Consider the following 17,447-nt stretch of genomic DNA (forward strand, 5'->3'; position numbering starts at 1 on the left):
CGGTTCTTAATCCACTATTTAGGAGAACGGAGGTTTGTTGGTGTGCAGGAAAAGACTCTTTGTACTATGAACTCAGATTCTCCCATATCCACTTCACTGCTTTGAGGCTGAGAAAAGAGCCTCTTCACAGGAAAAAAGTTCTACATATGGTAGAAGTGCACACTCCGAACACAAGGATTTAATAGACAAAGATACAGAGAAAAGTTTAAGAAACTCCGATGCAAGTCTGCATAGCAACCCAGCAGTGCAAATCCAAAAGATCCTGACTGCACTTTTATCTTTTCATGGATTTTGAAATTCAAGCTTCAGCTACAAAGAAAAAGACTAGATAAGGATATTTTTGGGAGTCTGTCATTGAAAGAGAAATGTACCTGTAGGTAGATGGTAGTCTTCCCCTTTCTACAATACTCTGAACAACTCCGCACATGCTTGTGGCTGTCCTCTCAGCTTTTGGTCCCAGAGACCTTCTCCACTCATGCATGCATTTCCCCAGAGCACTTCAATAGCTAGCTAACAGACAGCACTGCAGGCTATTATTGGGTAGCAGTGGGGGTCTACTTGAAATCTGGTCTAAGAGTAGTGTTGAAGTTCACACCAAATCAGGAATCTTGGGCCCATTCTAGAAGATCTAAAAGTAGTGTTTTCTCTTCAGTACACAAAGAAGCATACTCCAGTCTCGGTTTGCACTGTGCTCCCCCAACTAACACCCAAGTCCCTCTGCTAATTCCTATATCCAGTCCTCATATGAAACCAAGTGTGCCCTCCCAGGGCACACTAACCACTTTAAAATAAAAAAAAAGCTCTACAGGCTGAAGAACCACATAAACTTGCGTGGCCAACAGCTCGTCACTTTGCCAAAGAAGCCCTTCTATGGTCCCACAGCAGGATGTGCACCTTCTCCACCCTTTCACATTAGACATACTTTTAGTGCAAGACTCTGGAGCACAGCCACAAGAAGCTACACACACCTTGTTGCAGCTCACAGACCTTGGCCAAGAAAAGCCCTTTAGGAAGTAGTGTGAGGTGGAGGTGGTCGGGGGAGGGGGGTGGAGTAGTCAGCAGCACAGGCTAACTTCTTCACAGTCAATGGCATCTCTACCCAGCAAGCCCAGCATACAAGATGCACGCAGCAGAAGAGGGGTCTTGCTGCCAGAGCCCTTAGTGTTCTCAGAAATGTATCTTGCTACCACTAAATGTACGCATGGGTGACCCAAACCCCAATCATATTGTTTGTTGACGTCTCAGGCACTCAACAACTGGGGGGGGGGCGCAATTATGACTATTTATAAAAATCAACTAAAATAAATTGTTTTAAAAATCAAATCTCGGACAGTTTAAAATGGTTTGAATAGTGCAAACTTCAAGCTCCTTATTTGATGCTTTCCAAAAAGTCTGGTGAGACCTGATCAGTACACTATTTTGGCGGTCCGGTACTGAAGGATGCTTTTCGTTAGCCTAAAAAATAGGCATTCCTTTCCTTTATTAGTTGGTATGTCAGTGGTCTCCTCATGGCCTACATTTCATGCCGCCTGCATAGCCAGGGTATGGCTTCCAGAGCCGCTGCTTCAGTACAGCCATTCCTGGCTGATACAGGGCCATTCACCAAAACCAAAAAAGTAAACTACAAAGCTTTAAAAGAAAAAGCTGCAGTAATGATTAGATGTGGCTTTTCACAAGTCACCTAAACATTGCTAGACCCTTCTAACTACCCAGAAGGGACAGTGAAGGTATGACACAAACATTACCTCGAGTCCAGGTGCTCCAGCACACAAAAGAAACAAATTATAAGCTGCTACACTGGCACCCGACCAACTTTAATGGTGCTTTAATTTCCAAGGCTTTTTGCCCTTCACCAGAAAAATACAGAGGTGGGTATAGCCCTGCAACACTCTCTGCCTTTTATTAAGTGCTTCTTCAATGAATTTAGCAGCTATACTTTAGAATGGCATGAGCCCAAACTTCTCATTCCACAGCCAAGGTCTTCTGACACAGATGCGCTTCGCTTAAAATGCACTCCGTTACCCTCACTAAAGCCATCCACTCCTTGCAGCTTTCCTACAAATGGGCATCAGGATAACTTTTCATGCAAGCAACATTACCTGCTTCTCCTGTTGCCAGCAAAAGGTGAGAAGCAGTATTGGCCAATTGGCACCACTCTGCCTCCAAAGTGCCCTCATTTATCCCCATCTACAACGAAAAGAGAGCCAACTACAAGCAGATCTGTCAGCACGCGGCACTTATTTTGCTTAAATAAAGCATTGCATCTCCAGATCCATCAGGGTTGGCCTTAAAAACTTAGGAAATGCTCCCTAAAGGGATCTGAACCACAATAAATTGCTGACTATGCACCTCTCTACAAGCCTACCTCTGGTAGACTGAAATGAGAGCTGCCCTGAGGTCTCACTAGGCCCACTGGCTGCCAAGTACCCCAATACAGGCCATGAACAGAACAAATCAATGTGCTTAATATTGATGTGACAAATATTTTTGTTTTAAAACAAAACAGGCTTTAAAACAGAACCACCATATGTCCTCCACTGCTGGGAAATTAACATGGTCACAGCTAACCAAGTGTGTGCGGGAAGAATCAGGCACCAGGGTTCAGGCTTGGCTGCGGTGGAGAAGGGTTGGGGATGGGCTTTTAAAACCAGCAGGGCTCCACACTCCAAGTAGTCCAGTGAGTTTACAAAACTCAGCCCCCCAAAGCAAACTGTATTAAGAGGATGGGTAAAATCAACATAAAGGAGAAAATAAATTAAAAAAAGTCCTTTGGCGCAATGCATGAGAAGAAAAGGTGTTCGGTGTGTAGAACAAGTTAAGAGTTGCCCACCCATTGCCTTTCGCTCGCTGGGCTCAGCTGAAAATAAAAAGGTAATTTTGTTTAATAAAAAAAAAAAAATTAAAAAAAAAACACTAATCACCTACTCTGTTGGTGGAGGTGTGAAACCCCAGGATAACACTGAGTAAAATTTCGCAACGTCACTGATCAGACTATCTCAATTATTACATCATTAAAAATTTAAGATTTCACTTCCTGTAAATTTTATATATATTATATATATATATAATTTCTCATTTTCTGTTTCTTTTACACCCCGCAGGCCCATCCTGCCACTGCGATGGGGTCAGACCAGGTTGTATTCCTTCAAGTTGAGCTGCAAGATGGTGTCCTTGACAGCAGCAAACACAAAGCGGATGTTCTCCGTGTCTGTGGCGCATGTGAAGTGGGAATAGATGATTTTGTCGCTGTCAGGGTTTAGGTCCACAAACATCTTGAGGATGAACTCGCGGGCAGTCTGGGCATCTCGCTGAGGACCTGCAGCGACAAGGGAAATATTAGTGCTCACAAAAGTCTGGTAAAGAGGCCAGAGTGGTTTATCTGAAGAGGGTTGCAAAACCCACTGCACGGTCTCCTCCCAAAAACAAGCTATACTTTCCAAACCAACCGCGTCAGGCAAACTTCCAATCAGACAGGACATGGCTCTCCTCCCATCCTTCAAACGTTCTCCTGTGTAAAAGGTATTCACCTTCCCTGTTTCCACAGTATGACACAACCCTCCCGTGCATTTCATGAACATAGTTGACACACCACTACAAGTGGGCTACTGGTTGCACGGTCACACACGCAGATCCACCAGTCTGAAGGTTGCAATGCCCACAGGAGCACCGAGAGCCTATTAGCTCTTCAAATAGAAGCTTAAAATTTTGATATTTGTGGGCGAGTAGATTCAACAGTGGTCGTGTGACATCGGGTGCTTATTCCAGCACCTAACCTATGAACACATTACAATTCAGAGACCAATAGATTACAAAAATCCACAGCACTGTGAACCCAAATTACAGCAAATGGTCAACGACTCTGCACATGCTGGGTTGTCAAAATAACAGGGATACACACTGAGACTGCAGAACACATACAAGTTCTTTCCCAACAAAGAAAGTCAGGCGGTGCCATGTAATGACAAAGGTTACCCATTTTGCTTCAGCACCTGCTGTGAAGTTACTCTAGAAGCTTGCCAGAATGGATAGTTCATGAAGCACTCACCATCAAACTCTGGAAAGTAGTCCACAAGGTGCGAGTACATGATCTTATCTTCCAATAAGTCCTTCTTGTTAAGAAAAAGGATGACAGATGAGTTCTGGAACCAAGGATAGGTGATGATCGTGCGGAAGAGTGCTTTGCTTTCCTCCATGCGGTTCTGCAGACAAATATTACCAATATTAATGCACTACTATGAGACCTTGCACAAGTTGGAGGACAATGTACAGAAGCCATGAATACAGGGGTCTAGCAGTCTAAAAGGTGGTGTGCATACAACAGTGACTAGCAGAGTCTACAACTCAATGCGTACTCCAGACATACCTAGGCTCAAGGTACAGAACGTCTAGCAACATCTATGTATTCCCCTTCCATGGATGCAGACTTTCTATTCGTAGCATCTGCCATAGCATCCTTAAGTCTACACGGAGTCACATTACTAGCATGGTGGTCTGAACCAATAAGTAACCAAGGTAGATGCACTTCTGTACTTTGTGTAATGTTATGTATATAGGATCAACAACTCCCAAGGTGAAGCTACGTATTCTTCCACATTGTAGCCAAATAAGATAAGGCACACAATCTGAGCACTTCTGGTGGACCATAAGAACGTTAACCAGCATACTCAGCGGCAATAAGGTATCAAGTTACCAACCAGATTGTCAATTCTCCAGTTAGAAATGTTAAAATGACCTTTAATGTAAGCAAGTGCAACTGGATGGACATCACAGAGCATGGACTCCGTGTGTAGGAGGAAACGATCCAGTTGCTGGGGCCAAAACTGCACAATGGAAAGATTGGTATTTCTTTGGCTATCGCATGCAGGATGTCATGAAGCATCTCTGGTATCTTGCCATTAGCACGTTAGCTGAATGTGTGTGATCTATATTTTTTTTCCATTTCCAGGCACATCCATGGTTGATTCGCATAAAAGGAAAAAAAAGAAGAAAAAAAAAAAGCAAGTGTGGTTTTCTGTGCTTGTTTTTATATGTCCTGGGGTGGGCCAGGGGATGGCACACGGAGGAAGTTACCAGACTCTGAAAGGAGGAGGGCATGCTTACCCCCACATCATCCTCGCTTAGGGACCCCATTCTCCCTGTGTATTTCTGTTCTGGAGGGTGCTGGGACCTCATCCCCAGATCCCCCAAGCCGACCCCCCCCTATGTGAAATTCTGCACAAGGGGTCCCCAGTCTGGACCGGTCAGCACGAGATAAAGAGGCACGATGCAGCAAAAAACAAAAAAAACCATCAAGGCTCTCCTGGCTCAGCAGGAGAGCCGATACTATATTCACTGCACCCAAAGGAGCGCCCCCATAATGCCCTGCGGAGCCTGAATGTTTTCACCTCAAATTCTTCCGTTTCTTCCATTGTGGTGCCCCCAGGACGACTCGGTCACCACCAACACCAGGAAGATGCAGCCTTGCGCCACAAAAGACATGAGCAGTCCCCACCCTAAGACGGGTGGAACTCAGACAGTAACCACTCCAGGATTTTTCTCATATTTATATTTTGATGCACTACCAAGGCAGGAGCTAGGAGTGCTGCACCCTCTAGGGGCCAAGTGTATGGTTGCAATACAGTATTATTACAATGTGATGCCCTCTTGGGGCTGCTTTTATAAGTGCAATGTGATAGTTGAAAATGTATCAAAAATACTCAAACGGGTTTTACTCATTCTAGATGCTTTATTGGTTCACCATGATGAGGGCTATGATTTCTACTTACAGTATATATGTTTTATCAGTATTCAAGAGTGCGTTCATGCTGGTGCATTATTTTTGTGTTGCACCTAAGTACACTATGATGATTATAACATGTGGTTTGTTGCTCTTAACCATTGACAAAACCAATACTCACTTGGTATGGTAATGTGGCCCCTTTATGAGGTCAAAGGTGATCAAACAATGTCATATATTGTATTTTCCAGCTGCCATTGTACAGATTTGTAAATTATTGCATAGTAATCAATAGTGTGTGAAGTACATGTACTACTACTTTTTCTGAAGACAAAGTACTGACCGGACAATCCCTTATGGAGTGTTATTATTGTGTGCCCGTGAATGGTGATTACTAGCCCACACCGCCTCCGCCGAGTATGCCTTGGACTGCTCAGCCTCACGACCCTGAGAGAGTCCAGCGCTACAACGGGGTGTTTGGTTCTCAGTAAGGACAATTGTGGGTCTATAACTTGCGTGGTGTAGGGTTGGCTGCATACATGAGTGGATGGCGCCGGTTGCATTAACGTAATGTAATTAAATATATATATATTTTTTGAACATAGAAATTCACTGAAAAAGCCCACCTACAGGGACGTTATAGTTGGGTTCAGATTTTACACACAAAACTATAGAAATTCAGCAGCCTTAAGATAACTATCACTTGTGTCCTCTCCACACACTGCTAAGTACCCCACATATTACATCACTGAACATCTACAACATCGTTGAGAATATCGCTGCAACATTTGCTATAAAATTGATAAGAAAACTGTGCATGGTGGGGGCACGAGTTATAGCTATTTGAGATAACTAACTAGATCTTTTGAATTTCTGTGGTTTTGTGTGTGTAAAATCTGAACCAAACTAGAACGTCCCTATAACCATTGTGCTTTTGGGTGACAAAAAAACCAAATAATATATGTATTGCATGATGAACAAAATTTTTCAGTTGTAGAGAAATATCTGGAGCCTGGTTTTGTGGCGAAGAATTCACGTGTAGTGCACCTGAGCAGTGTCAGATCCCGCTCTAGATGTGGAAGCGGGTAATTGTGGATGTTGCATTCAAGTTGCTGTCACCGGAATCAGACACGCCTTCTCGGTCTGGTGCACTGCGGCAGTTAGTGTAAAAGAAGGAATGTATGGAGCTACACCCTGCAGAGCCCCCCCCCACCCCCGCAGTCTACAACGGGGAAGAGGAGATCGGTATCTTACTGCATAACAGGACACTTGTATTGTTGAAGAAAAGCCACTTGTTGGAAGGTGGGTTATTAGCAGTGGCAAATATGAATCTGCCTCTGGCAATAAGGCCACGATCGCAGTCTATGGCTCAGAATAGTTCTCAGAAAATTATTTCCATGCTTAACCCTCAGTAGCTTGGCTGCGAGCAGGCGGGTCTAACTTCAGACAGGTATGTAAAGCATTTAAAAACACCAATTCAGTATATAATTAAGACAACACACAAAAAAACAAAACCAATTTATAAAAATAGGACATTTTCTTGTCTTTAAAATGCCACAACATGAATGAAATTAAATGTAGGGAACCTGAGATATGAATTTTTAAAGAATAAACAATTTTCTAGTCCTCAAAAAGCAATAGTGCCACTTCTGGACATTTGATCGCCTCTGACCGGGACAACGTCAAAGTTTGAGGCAGACTGCGCTGGAGTCCTAGTCAGATACACTAAGCAGGAGGCCCCGGTCAAGATTTTACCTTCAAACTTAGAAACTTTACTGGAGGATTTCTCAACAGCCTCGTCCAGCAGGAAGGATACGGTGAGGGTTCGCCGGATTGCCTCTGCAGGGAGTCCCGTCACCCTCTGGAGCTATTTCACCAAAGTTCAAACTTTTGGAACTTTTTCCTGAAGTTCCTCTTGAGGATCCAAAGTGTCCAAAACCCAATCCAAGGGTCTGGGATCTACAAGATGGTCCTTGAAAGGTTGGGACCACAATTCCCACAATGCACCTGGAGAACACCTTTAAAAGTCCACTGGATACACGCCAGGTAGGTTTTTAATCTGTGAGGACCTGGACCCCATGACTACGTCGTCCTGTCTATTTAGCTGCTTCAGTACCTATTCCAGCAGTAGTTATCTATTTCTTTCTGTCTCGTTTTGCACATTTATAAATGGCAGCCATTTTAGGGCAAGCGCCGATCCAAGATGGCGACCGAAACGGCATACGGTGCATTGCATAAAGCGCTCCATGCGTTACTTATAGGTCCAGGTGCGATGCATTGGATAATTGATGTTTTCGGTGTTGCACTATACTATAAAAAATGCCTTAGGCCCGCTTATTTTTACCCACTTTGGTTGGACGCTGACACCAGAGTGCTGCGCTGGACCCTGAGGGCTCCACATGAATCTTTTAAAGTAAGTACTTCTCGTGCAGAGTGTTTTCTAGTTAGACCTGCTCCATTTGCTCGTGGCATACCTTTATTTATACTTCATTAACTCCATCATTACTTTATAGATCTTTGGCATTTCCTGACCAGTAGTTTCCTCATTGACCACCCACATTGTATGTTGCTCAAATTACCACAGCAGTTTACGGAGCTACACTCACGGCTGGGAAGCCTGTTGTAACTGTCTGCCTATTCAGCCTTTTATTTTTATTTCTTCATAGGTTCCCGCATGACTTAATCCCTCTATTTTATTTTTCTAGATTTTTAAATCAAAGCCTTTTATTGAAATAACTTGGATCTTGGGGACCAACTATAGGACACTGTATTGTGTCCAGCTTGACCTACGGGTAAGCACATCTGCTATCTCCATCCAGTCGATACAGACTCGTTGGGGTTAGAGATGCTTATCTTCACCTGTAGTCTCCGCACCTCACCACCCGGTTGCAGTAGTATCTAGTTCGTTACTTGTTAAGGTAACTTTTCTCCTGTTTTTAGAGGCTCGCCTAACCTCCCCAGTTTATGCCGCTGCTAACTGTCGTTGTGAGATTAATCCAGTTTGGGCATAGTTTTATAGTATTCACTCAGATTGAGAGTTCGCTTCTATCCGGATTGGGGGGACACCCTATGGGTCACCTTACCGTAAACTGCAATTTGTGCGCATTTACATCACGAGGTGCCAATGAGTATATCACACTTTGCTGTTCTGAGTCACATTTATGCCATCTCCATCTTTAGAACTAAGCAGTTCACTAGGGATTGCTCCCTAGGCATATTTATGTCATCAGAAGAAGTGACTTTTGGAAGATCCATTCGGCAGAGTCAGTTCTAATTCATACCTAGAAAGTATGTGTATTTATGTATCTTTAGGAGTCATTTATTTTCCTTTTTCTCTACTTAGTTTACTTTCATAATCTTGCTTTCTGTTGTATACTTTTTGTGGTGATAACAGACTGGGGTCACGCTTGGTTTCGTTTACTATGATCCCTCACAGATTGGATTGCTCCCCACTTTTAAATACTCCATCGGTAATTAGTTTCAGATCGCTATCTTGGGTTACCTAAACTCTCCAGTGCACCGATATGTGCATTTTTAAAATTGTAATATGATGTTTTGCTGTTCCTACAGACCTTTTGGTGACATGTATTGACACAGAGCCCCCTGCACTACATATTCAGCAACGGCGCATGTTATACGCATGGCTTTCAGCCACTGATCTAGTTGTATTTTCAGTGCCCTGATGAAGGAATTCTCTATGTATTTGCCACTTCCAAAACGCGTGTCGGCGCTTTTCTCTTTGAAACATGTATGAATAAGGATTTGATTAGCTGGGCATATATTGAATTTTGTTAGTGTATTTTCCTTGTGTTTATATTGTTCGTTGTCTGTTCATTTGTCTTGACAAGATGTTATGTCTCCTGTCATGTTTCATTAATTGACTTACGTATAATATGCTCATAATAACATTTGATGTGTTAAATTTCTATTCAGAGTTTGTTGGTGTATTTTTTATAATGAAATATATGTATTATATCAAAGAAAAACGTGATTTATAAATACAGTATATATTTTTAATAATAAAAATTGAAAACCATCGATCTGTTGGAAAAGTGTAATTATACCTTGGATGTAATACCCAATACTAAATAACTGGTTTTGAAGAAGTGTTCTTTGTTATATATTGAATATGCTACTTACCAGTATGCATCTGTTCTTGGCATGTAGGGCTGCTGACATTCATATCTGTGCATAGATCGCCGCCTAGTGTTGGGTCCGGATGTTTGCACGTTGTTGTCCTGGAAGAGTCTTCGAAGTATCCTTGGATAGGTGACTCCTCCCCTGGACTACAGTGCGCATGGGCATCCTCTCCATCCTCAGATTGTTTTTCGCCATTGTGGCAGTGATGGAGTAGATACAGAAAGTGATGACCATGCTTGCAATAATTCTGAGAGCTGCAGCTGCGACAGGCGCCGGGGAGGAGGGAGGGCGATATGAATGTCAGCAGCCCTACATGCCAAGAACAGATGCATACTGGTAAGTAGCATATTCAGTTCGAGGCATGTGGGCTGCTGAATTCATATCTGTGCATAGAATACATAGCAGTGCCCTCTATTGGCGGCGGCTACCCGTGCCAGCTGCAGCGGTCTGAAAAAGTGTTTTGAGAACAGCCTGTCCTACAGCTGCCTGCTGTTTTGACTGCACATCTACGCAATAGTGTTTTGTAAATGTGTGTGTAGTGGACCATGTGGCTGCTCTGCATATATCATGCAGGGGAATGTTTCCTAGGAAGGCCATGGAAGCCCCCAACTTGCGTGTTGAGTGGGCTCGTGGTGGAATAGTTAATGTGCGTTTTGCCTTTTGATAACAGATTTGAATACACTTAACTATCCATCTGGCTATCCCTGCTTTGGAGATGGCGTTACCTTTGTGGTGTGGGGCAAAGGCAACGAACAGTTGTTTTGTCTTCCTGAAGGGTTTAGTCCTGTCGATGTAGTACATGAGGGCCCTCCGTACATCTAGTGTATGTAATGCCCTCTCTGGAACAGTTTGTGGGTTTTGGAAGAAAACGGGCAGTTCAATAGTCTGGTTCATGTGGAACTGCGATATTACCTTGGGCATGAATTTGGGGTTGGTACGTAGTACGACCCTGTTGGCGTGAACCTGAATAAATGGCTCTTGAACGGTTAGTGCCTGGAGTTCACTAACTCTTCTTAGGGAAGTGATCGCTACCAGGAAGGCTACTTTCCAGGTAAGGAATTGAATCTCGCATGAGTGTAGAGGTTCAAAGGGTGGACCCATCAGGCGTGTGAGGACCAAGTTGAGGTTCCACATTGGAGCCGGTGGGTGACTAGGTGGAATGACTCGTTTGAGTCCTTCCAAGAATGCTTTGATGGCAGGCACTCTGAAGAGAGAGAGGTGCTGCCTGGTTTGCAGATAGGCTGATATTGCGGTCAAATGGACCCGTATAGAGGTGTACGCCAGATTGCATCGGTATAGGTGTAAGAGGTAACATATGATGTTGTGGATGGATGCGTCCAGCGGGTTAATGTCATTATTACCGCAATAAATGACGAACCGTTTCCATTTGGCTGCATAGCAAGCTCTTGTAGTGGGTCTCCTGGCCTCCTTGATGATGTCCATACAGTCAGGTGGCAGATTGAGATAGCCAAACTCTAGGACTTCAGGAGCCAGATCGCCAGGTTCAGCTGTTGCGGATCTGGGTGCTGAACCTCTCCATGGTTCTGCGTCAAATGCGCGGGTTTGATCCGCAGCCTTTGATGCGGTACCACGGAAAGTTCGAGGAAGGTGGTGTACCACGGCTGGCGTGCCCACGTGGGAGCAACTAGGACGAGTGTCAGGGAGTGTTGTCGGAGTTTGCGAGCCACCAGCGGTATCAACGGTGCTGGAGGAAAAGCGTACGCAAATTTGCCGGACCAGTTCATCCATATCGCATTGCCCTGCGACTGCGGGTGTGGGAATCTGGCGGCGAAGCTTTGGCATTTTGCGTTTTCGCTTGTCGCGAATAGGTCTATTTCTGGGTGACCCCACTGCTGGAAGTACGGTTGGAGTACCGATGGGTGTAACTCCCACTCGTGCATCTGGTGGCTGTGTCTGCTGAGCAGATCCGCCATCTGGTTGTCCTTGCCGGGGAGGTGTTCCGCCATGAGGAACATGTTCCTCTGAATGGCCCACTTCCACATGCTCTGAGCCAGATGAGACAACTGTGGAGAGTGTGTCCCTCCCTGCTTCTGTATGTAGTACATTGCGGTCATGTTGTCCGTCCGGATCAACACGACCTTGTTGCACAGATGTACTTTGAAAGCCTTCATGGCCAGGAAGATTGCCATCAGTTCCAGAAGGTTGATGTGCATCTTCTTCTGTTGTGTCGTCCATAGTCCCTGCACTGTGTAGTGGAGTACATGAGCTCCCCATCCCTGGAGAGACGCGTCCGCTGTCAGTACTATTTGTGGAACAGGCTCTTGGAACGGTCGGCCCTTGCAAAGGTTTTGTGGATTCCACCAATGCAGAGAGTTGTATGCCCGACCGCTCACCAACACTAGGTCTTTCAATTGTCCTTGAGCCTGATTCCACTGACGTGCTAGGCACTCCTGAAGTGGGCGCATATGTAATCTCGCGTGCGGGACTATGAAGATGCAGGAGGCCATCATGCCTATCAACTGCATAAACACTCGCGCTGGAAGCGAGTGGTTGGGTCTGAACTTGGAGATCAGCGCTTGTATGCCGTTGATCCTCACTAAATTTGGCTGAGCTGTGGCCGCCAGAGTGTCTATAGTCGCACCTAGGTACTGTTGTACGTGTGCGGGCTGGAGATGAGACTTTGGGTAATTTAGTGAGAATCCCAGACTGTGAAGAAGGTGAATGGTACGGGACACGTGGCTTGCACATTGCTGGGCCGATCTCGCTTGAACGAGCCAGTCGTCTAGGTAGGGGTAGACGTGTATGTGCTGTCTCCGTAAATGTGCCGCCACCGTAGCTAGGCACTTTGTGAAAACCCTGGGCGCTGTTGTCACGCCGAAGGGAAGGACTTTGAACTGATAGTGCTGCCCCTGAACAGTGAACCTGAGGTATTTTTTGTGTGAGGGGTGGATGGGTATGTGAAAATACGCATCCTTGAGGTCCAGTGATGCTAGGAAGTCTCCCTGCTGGAGAAGCGGAAGGACTTGCTGTAGAGTGAGCATGTGAAAGTGCTCCGAAAGAATGTACTGGTTCAGGGGTCTCAGGTCTAATATAGGCCTGAGCGACCCGTCCTTTTTTGGAATTAAGAAGTAGAGGGAGTAAACCCCCGTGCCCCGCTCGTGGACGGGTACGACCTCGATAGCGCCTTTTAGAAGCATACTTTCTACCTCTTGCTGTAAGAGCGTCAAGTGCTCTGAAGACATAGGACGGTTTCTTGGTGGTATTGTGGGTGGAGTGGAAGTTAACTCCAGACAGTAACCGTATTTTATAATATCTTTGACCCACCTGTCCGTGGTGATGGAGTTCCACGTGGACAGGAACCGTTGTAGCCTTCCCCCGACAGGTGTTATGTGGTCGGGAGGAAGGGAGAGGGCGTCACTGCTTGTTCTTGGGGGAGGACCTGGTGTTGCCGTAGCCACGTCCTCTGCCCTTGGTACTGGAGCCACGATAGCCACCTCGGGTGTTCTTATCGTAGGTGGTCTGCGTATTACCCTTGTTATATGTTTGTTGTGACCCCTGTCCTCTGCCTGCTCCCTTGTTTCCGGGGCGACGAAAGGAGCCGCTCCGAAAGGACTGAGTTTGTAGGGCGCCCATGGACTTTGCAGTGTCCGTGTCCTTTTTTTATCTTCTCGAGGGTGGCGTCAACCTCAGGCCCGAACAAAAAGTCGGGGTTGACAGGCTGATTAAGGATATTGTTTTGTACCTCAGGCTTGAATCCTGAGATACGTAGCCAGGCGTGACGTCGTAGGATGACGCTAGTGTTGATGGCCCTGGCAGCCGTGTCAGCAGCGTCTAGTGCACATTTGATGGCAGCATTTGTGAGTAGCTGTCCCTCTCTGATAAGGATTTCTGCACCTTCTTTGTAGGGGTCAGGGAGGTGTTGAAGGAGTTGCTCCATTGTGTCATAGTGCGCCCTATCGTAGCGAGCGAGGAGCGCTTGAGTGTTAGCTATGCGCCATATGCTTGCAGCTTGTGCGGCAACTCGCTTGCCGGAGGTCTCCAGCACCTTGGACTCCTTGTCCGGGGGAGGAGCGTCACCCGTTGTCTGCGAGTGTGCCCTCTTGCGGGCATTCGCCACAACGATGGAGTCGAGTGGTAATTGTCCTCTGATGTAAGTAGGATCCCCAGGTGCTGATCTGTATTTCTTATCGATCCTGGGGTTTATCACTCGTGCCCTGGTGGGTTCCCTGAAAATGTCAGTGGCTGGCTTAAGGACCCCCTTCAACATTGGCAGAGTCTTTACATGTCTTTCTGAGGATGCAAAGGTGTCCATTAGAAAGTCATCTTCGATGATATCAGAGTGAAGCTGTACATCATGGTTGTTCGCCGCCCGTTCAATCAGAGCGTTGAACGCCGCAGTATCCTCTGTGGGTGACGTTTTTGCCCCATATAGTTGTGGGTCCTGTGCATCAAGAGGTGCACTGGGGTCTGCAGGGTCGCCCCAAGTTTGGTCAGGGTCCTGCTGGTCATCAGGGTCCGTGTCCACATGGTAGGGGACTTGTTCACCCATGTAGTCCTCCAATGCATCCGTGTCGGAGCGTGTGGGGGAGGCCCGGTGTGGATCCTGGTAGGGTGAATGAAAGGGTTCATACAGGAGAGGTTCTGTGTCCACAGGCAGCTTCCTCTTTAGCGGGATCCTGAAAGGTTCCAATGGCGGTTCCGAAGTTATCCTTCGGTCGTGGAGAATCATCCTGCCAGTGTCGGCGTCGATGACGCGTGACGGTGACGGCTCGACAGGCGTAACCGCAGTTTTGGTGGCCTGTGTCCTGAGTTGAAACGCCTTCGGGATTGTGGATGGAGGCAAGCCGAAGGTAATGCTGGTCGGCACCGACGAAACCGCTGGATCGATCGAACCCGACTGGTCCTGGAGGGCAGCCTTGGTTTTGCAGCCTGGCATTGCGCCAGGCCGTACTCGGGGCGCCTTAGAGGTCGTGGCCCCCGCCAGGGTCGTCGAGGCGGCTGCAGATATCTTCTGCGCCCGTGGTGCATCGAGCCGAGGTGCGGAGATCACCGTCGACGTCTTCGACACGTGAGGTTTCGGTGTCGTCGAGGGGGTGCTGCGAGGCGTAGCAGGCGGGACGGCCCTCGGTGTCGGTGGCGTCGACGCCGGTAACCGAGCAGGTTTTTCGGCGCCGATGGCCTTCTTCCGTTTGTCGACTCCCATGTCGCCCGTCTCGAGTTCGGCACCGAAGTCCCCCTTGGTGCGGTCGGTGCCGACACGGTGCGCCGGCGTCGAAGGTGTTGAAGGCCTCGATCCGACTAGCGCCACTTTCAGTTTCGGTTTCGTAGGAACCTGAGCAGCTTTCGGTTTCGGTTTCGTGGAAGGGAAACCAGCTGGCTTAAGCGGTAATGGCTGCCGCTGAACGTCCGAGGCCGGGCCCGAGGGCGGGGCCGAAGGACTGCGTGATAGGTCTCGGGTAAGGCCCGAAGGCGATCCCTCGACCGGAGCCATAGTCTGTGGCACTGGTGAATTCTCGGTTTGAACAGGTAGGCCTTGTTCATCATCGGAGCTACTCTCTTCGGCCCCTAAGGCCTCCTCGTCGTCTCCTACCTCGGTGTCGTCTTCACCTCTGTGGAAGAGTGACTCGTCGGCCTCGTCCGATCCGGGTTCTTGGTCGGAAACGGGACTGGAGGGTAAGACTTCTACTTCTTCGACGTCGTCCGCGTCGTCGAAGATGTCAGCTGGGGCCGGTGCCGCGTGCTGCGCTTCGAGCCTCGCCGCTCGACGATTCCGCAGAGTCTTCTTTGAACGGAACCGGGCACAGGCCATACATGTCGACTCGTCGTGGTCCGGCGAAAGGCATTTGTTGCACACCGGATGGACGTCGATGTGTGGGTACTTCGCATTACATACCGGACACCTTTTGAATGGCGTCCTCGATTCCATCGTCGAAGTAGTTGATGGACAGGTAAATGCGAACAAAGTCGGTGCTGGAAGTTAGTAAACTAACAGAGAGTATCGAAAACCGATCGATAAACAGTACCGACGCGAACTAAAGGCCTCGACAAAATTTTTTCCTAACTTGAGCTAAGATAGCACATCCGAACCCAATGGCGGAAAAAAACAATCTGAGGATGGAGAGGATGCCCATGCGCACTGTAGTCCAGGGGAGGAGTCACCTATCCAAGGATACTTCGAAGACTCTTCCAGGACAACAACGTGCAAACATCCGGACCCAACACTAGGCGGCGATCTATGCACAGATATGAATTCAGCAGCCCACATGCCTCGAACTGAATATGCTACTTACCAGTATGCATCTGTTCTTGGCATGTAGGGCTGCTGACATTCATATCTGTGCATAGATCGCCGCCTAGTGTTGGGTCCGGATGTTTGCACGTTGTTGTCCTGGAAGAGTCTTCGAAGTATCCTTGGATAGGTGACTCCTCCCCTGGACTACAGTGCGCATGGGCATCCTCTCCATCCTCAGATTGTTTTTCGCCATTGTGGCAGTGATGGAGTAGATACAGAAAGTGATGACCATGCTTGCAATAATTCTGAGAGCTGCAGCTGCGACAGGCGCCGGGGAGGAGGGAGGGCGATATGAATGTCAGCAGCCCTACATGCCAAGAACAGATGCATACTGGTAAGTAGCATATTCAGTTCGAGGCATGTGGGCTGCTGAATTCATATCTGTGCATAGAATACATAGCAGTGCCCTCTATTGGCGGCGGCTACCCGTGCCAGCTGCAGCGGTCTGAAAAAGTGTTTTGAGAACAGCCTGTCCTACAGCTGCCTGCTGTTTTGACTGCACATCTACGCAATAGTGTTTTGTAAATGTGTGTGTAGTGGACCATGTGGCTGCTCTGCATATATCATGCAGGGGAATGTTTCCTAGGAAGGCCATGGAAGCCCCCAACTTGCGTGTTGAGTGGGCTCGTGGTGGAATAGTTAATGTGCGTTTTGCCTTTTGATAACAGATTTGAATACACTTAACTATCCATCTGGCTATCCCTGCTTTGGAGATGGCGTTACCTTTGTGGTGTGGGGCAAAGGCAACGAACAGTTGTTTTGTCTTCCTGAAGGGTTTAGTCCTGTCGATGTAGTACATGAGGGCCCTCCGTACATCTAGTGTATGTAATGCCCTCTCTGGAACAGTTTGTGGGTTTTGGAAGAAAACGGGCAGTTCAATAGTCTGGTTCATGTGGAACTGCGATATTACCTTGGGCATGAATTTGGGGTTGGTACGTAGTACGACCCTGTTGGCGTGAACCTGAATAAATGGCTCTTGAACGGTTAGTGCCTGGAGTTCACTAACTCTTCTTAGGGAAGTGATCGCTACCAGGAAGGCTACTTTCCAGGTAAGGAATTGAATCTCGCATGAGTGTAGAGGTTCAAAGGGTGGACCCATCAGGCGTGTGAGGACCAAGTTGAGGTTCCACATTGGAGCCGGTGGGTGACTAGGTGGAATGACTCGTTTGAGTCCTTCCAAGAATGCTTTGATGGCAGGCACTCTGAAGAGAGAGAGGTGCTGCCTGGTTTGCAGATAGGCTGATATTGCGGTCAAATGGACCCGTATAGAGGTGTACGCCAGATTGCATCGGTATAGGTGTAAGAGGTAACATATGATGTTGTGGATGGATGCGTCCA

General features: G+C 47.2%; 1 protein-coding gene across 1 annotated transcript in view; it reads right to left on the reverse strand.

Annotated features, from left to right (window-relative positions):
• Positions 1–2,623: 2,623 nt before the first annotated feature.
• GNA11 (G protein subunit alpha 11) overlaps positions 2,624–17,447 on the reverse strand; it is a 103,131-nt gene continuing 88,307 nt past the window's right edge. Inside the window, exons 6-7 of the mRNA XM_085636956.1 lie at positions 4,046–4,199; positions 2,624–3,316 (exon numbers count right to left, since the gene is read on the reverse strand). Coding sequence (XP_085493082.1) covers positions 3,126–3,316; positions 4,046–4,199 — 345 coding nt within the window. The 3' untranslated portion in view covers positions 2,624–3,125. The remainder of the gene's footprint in view (positions 3,317–4,045; positions 4,200–17,447) is intronic.

This window comes from Triturus cristatus, chromosome 12, assembly GCF_964204655.1.
Source record: "Triturus cristatus chromosome 12, aTriCri1.1, whole genome shotgun sequence".
NCBI classification, from domain to species: domain Eukaryota; kingdom Metazoa; phylum Chordata; class Amphibia; order Caudata; family Salamandridae; genus Triturus; species Triturus cristatus.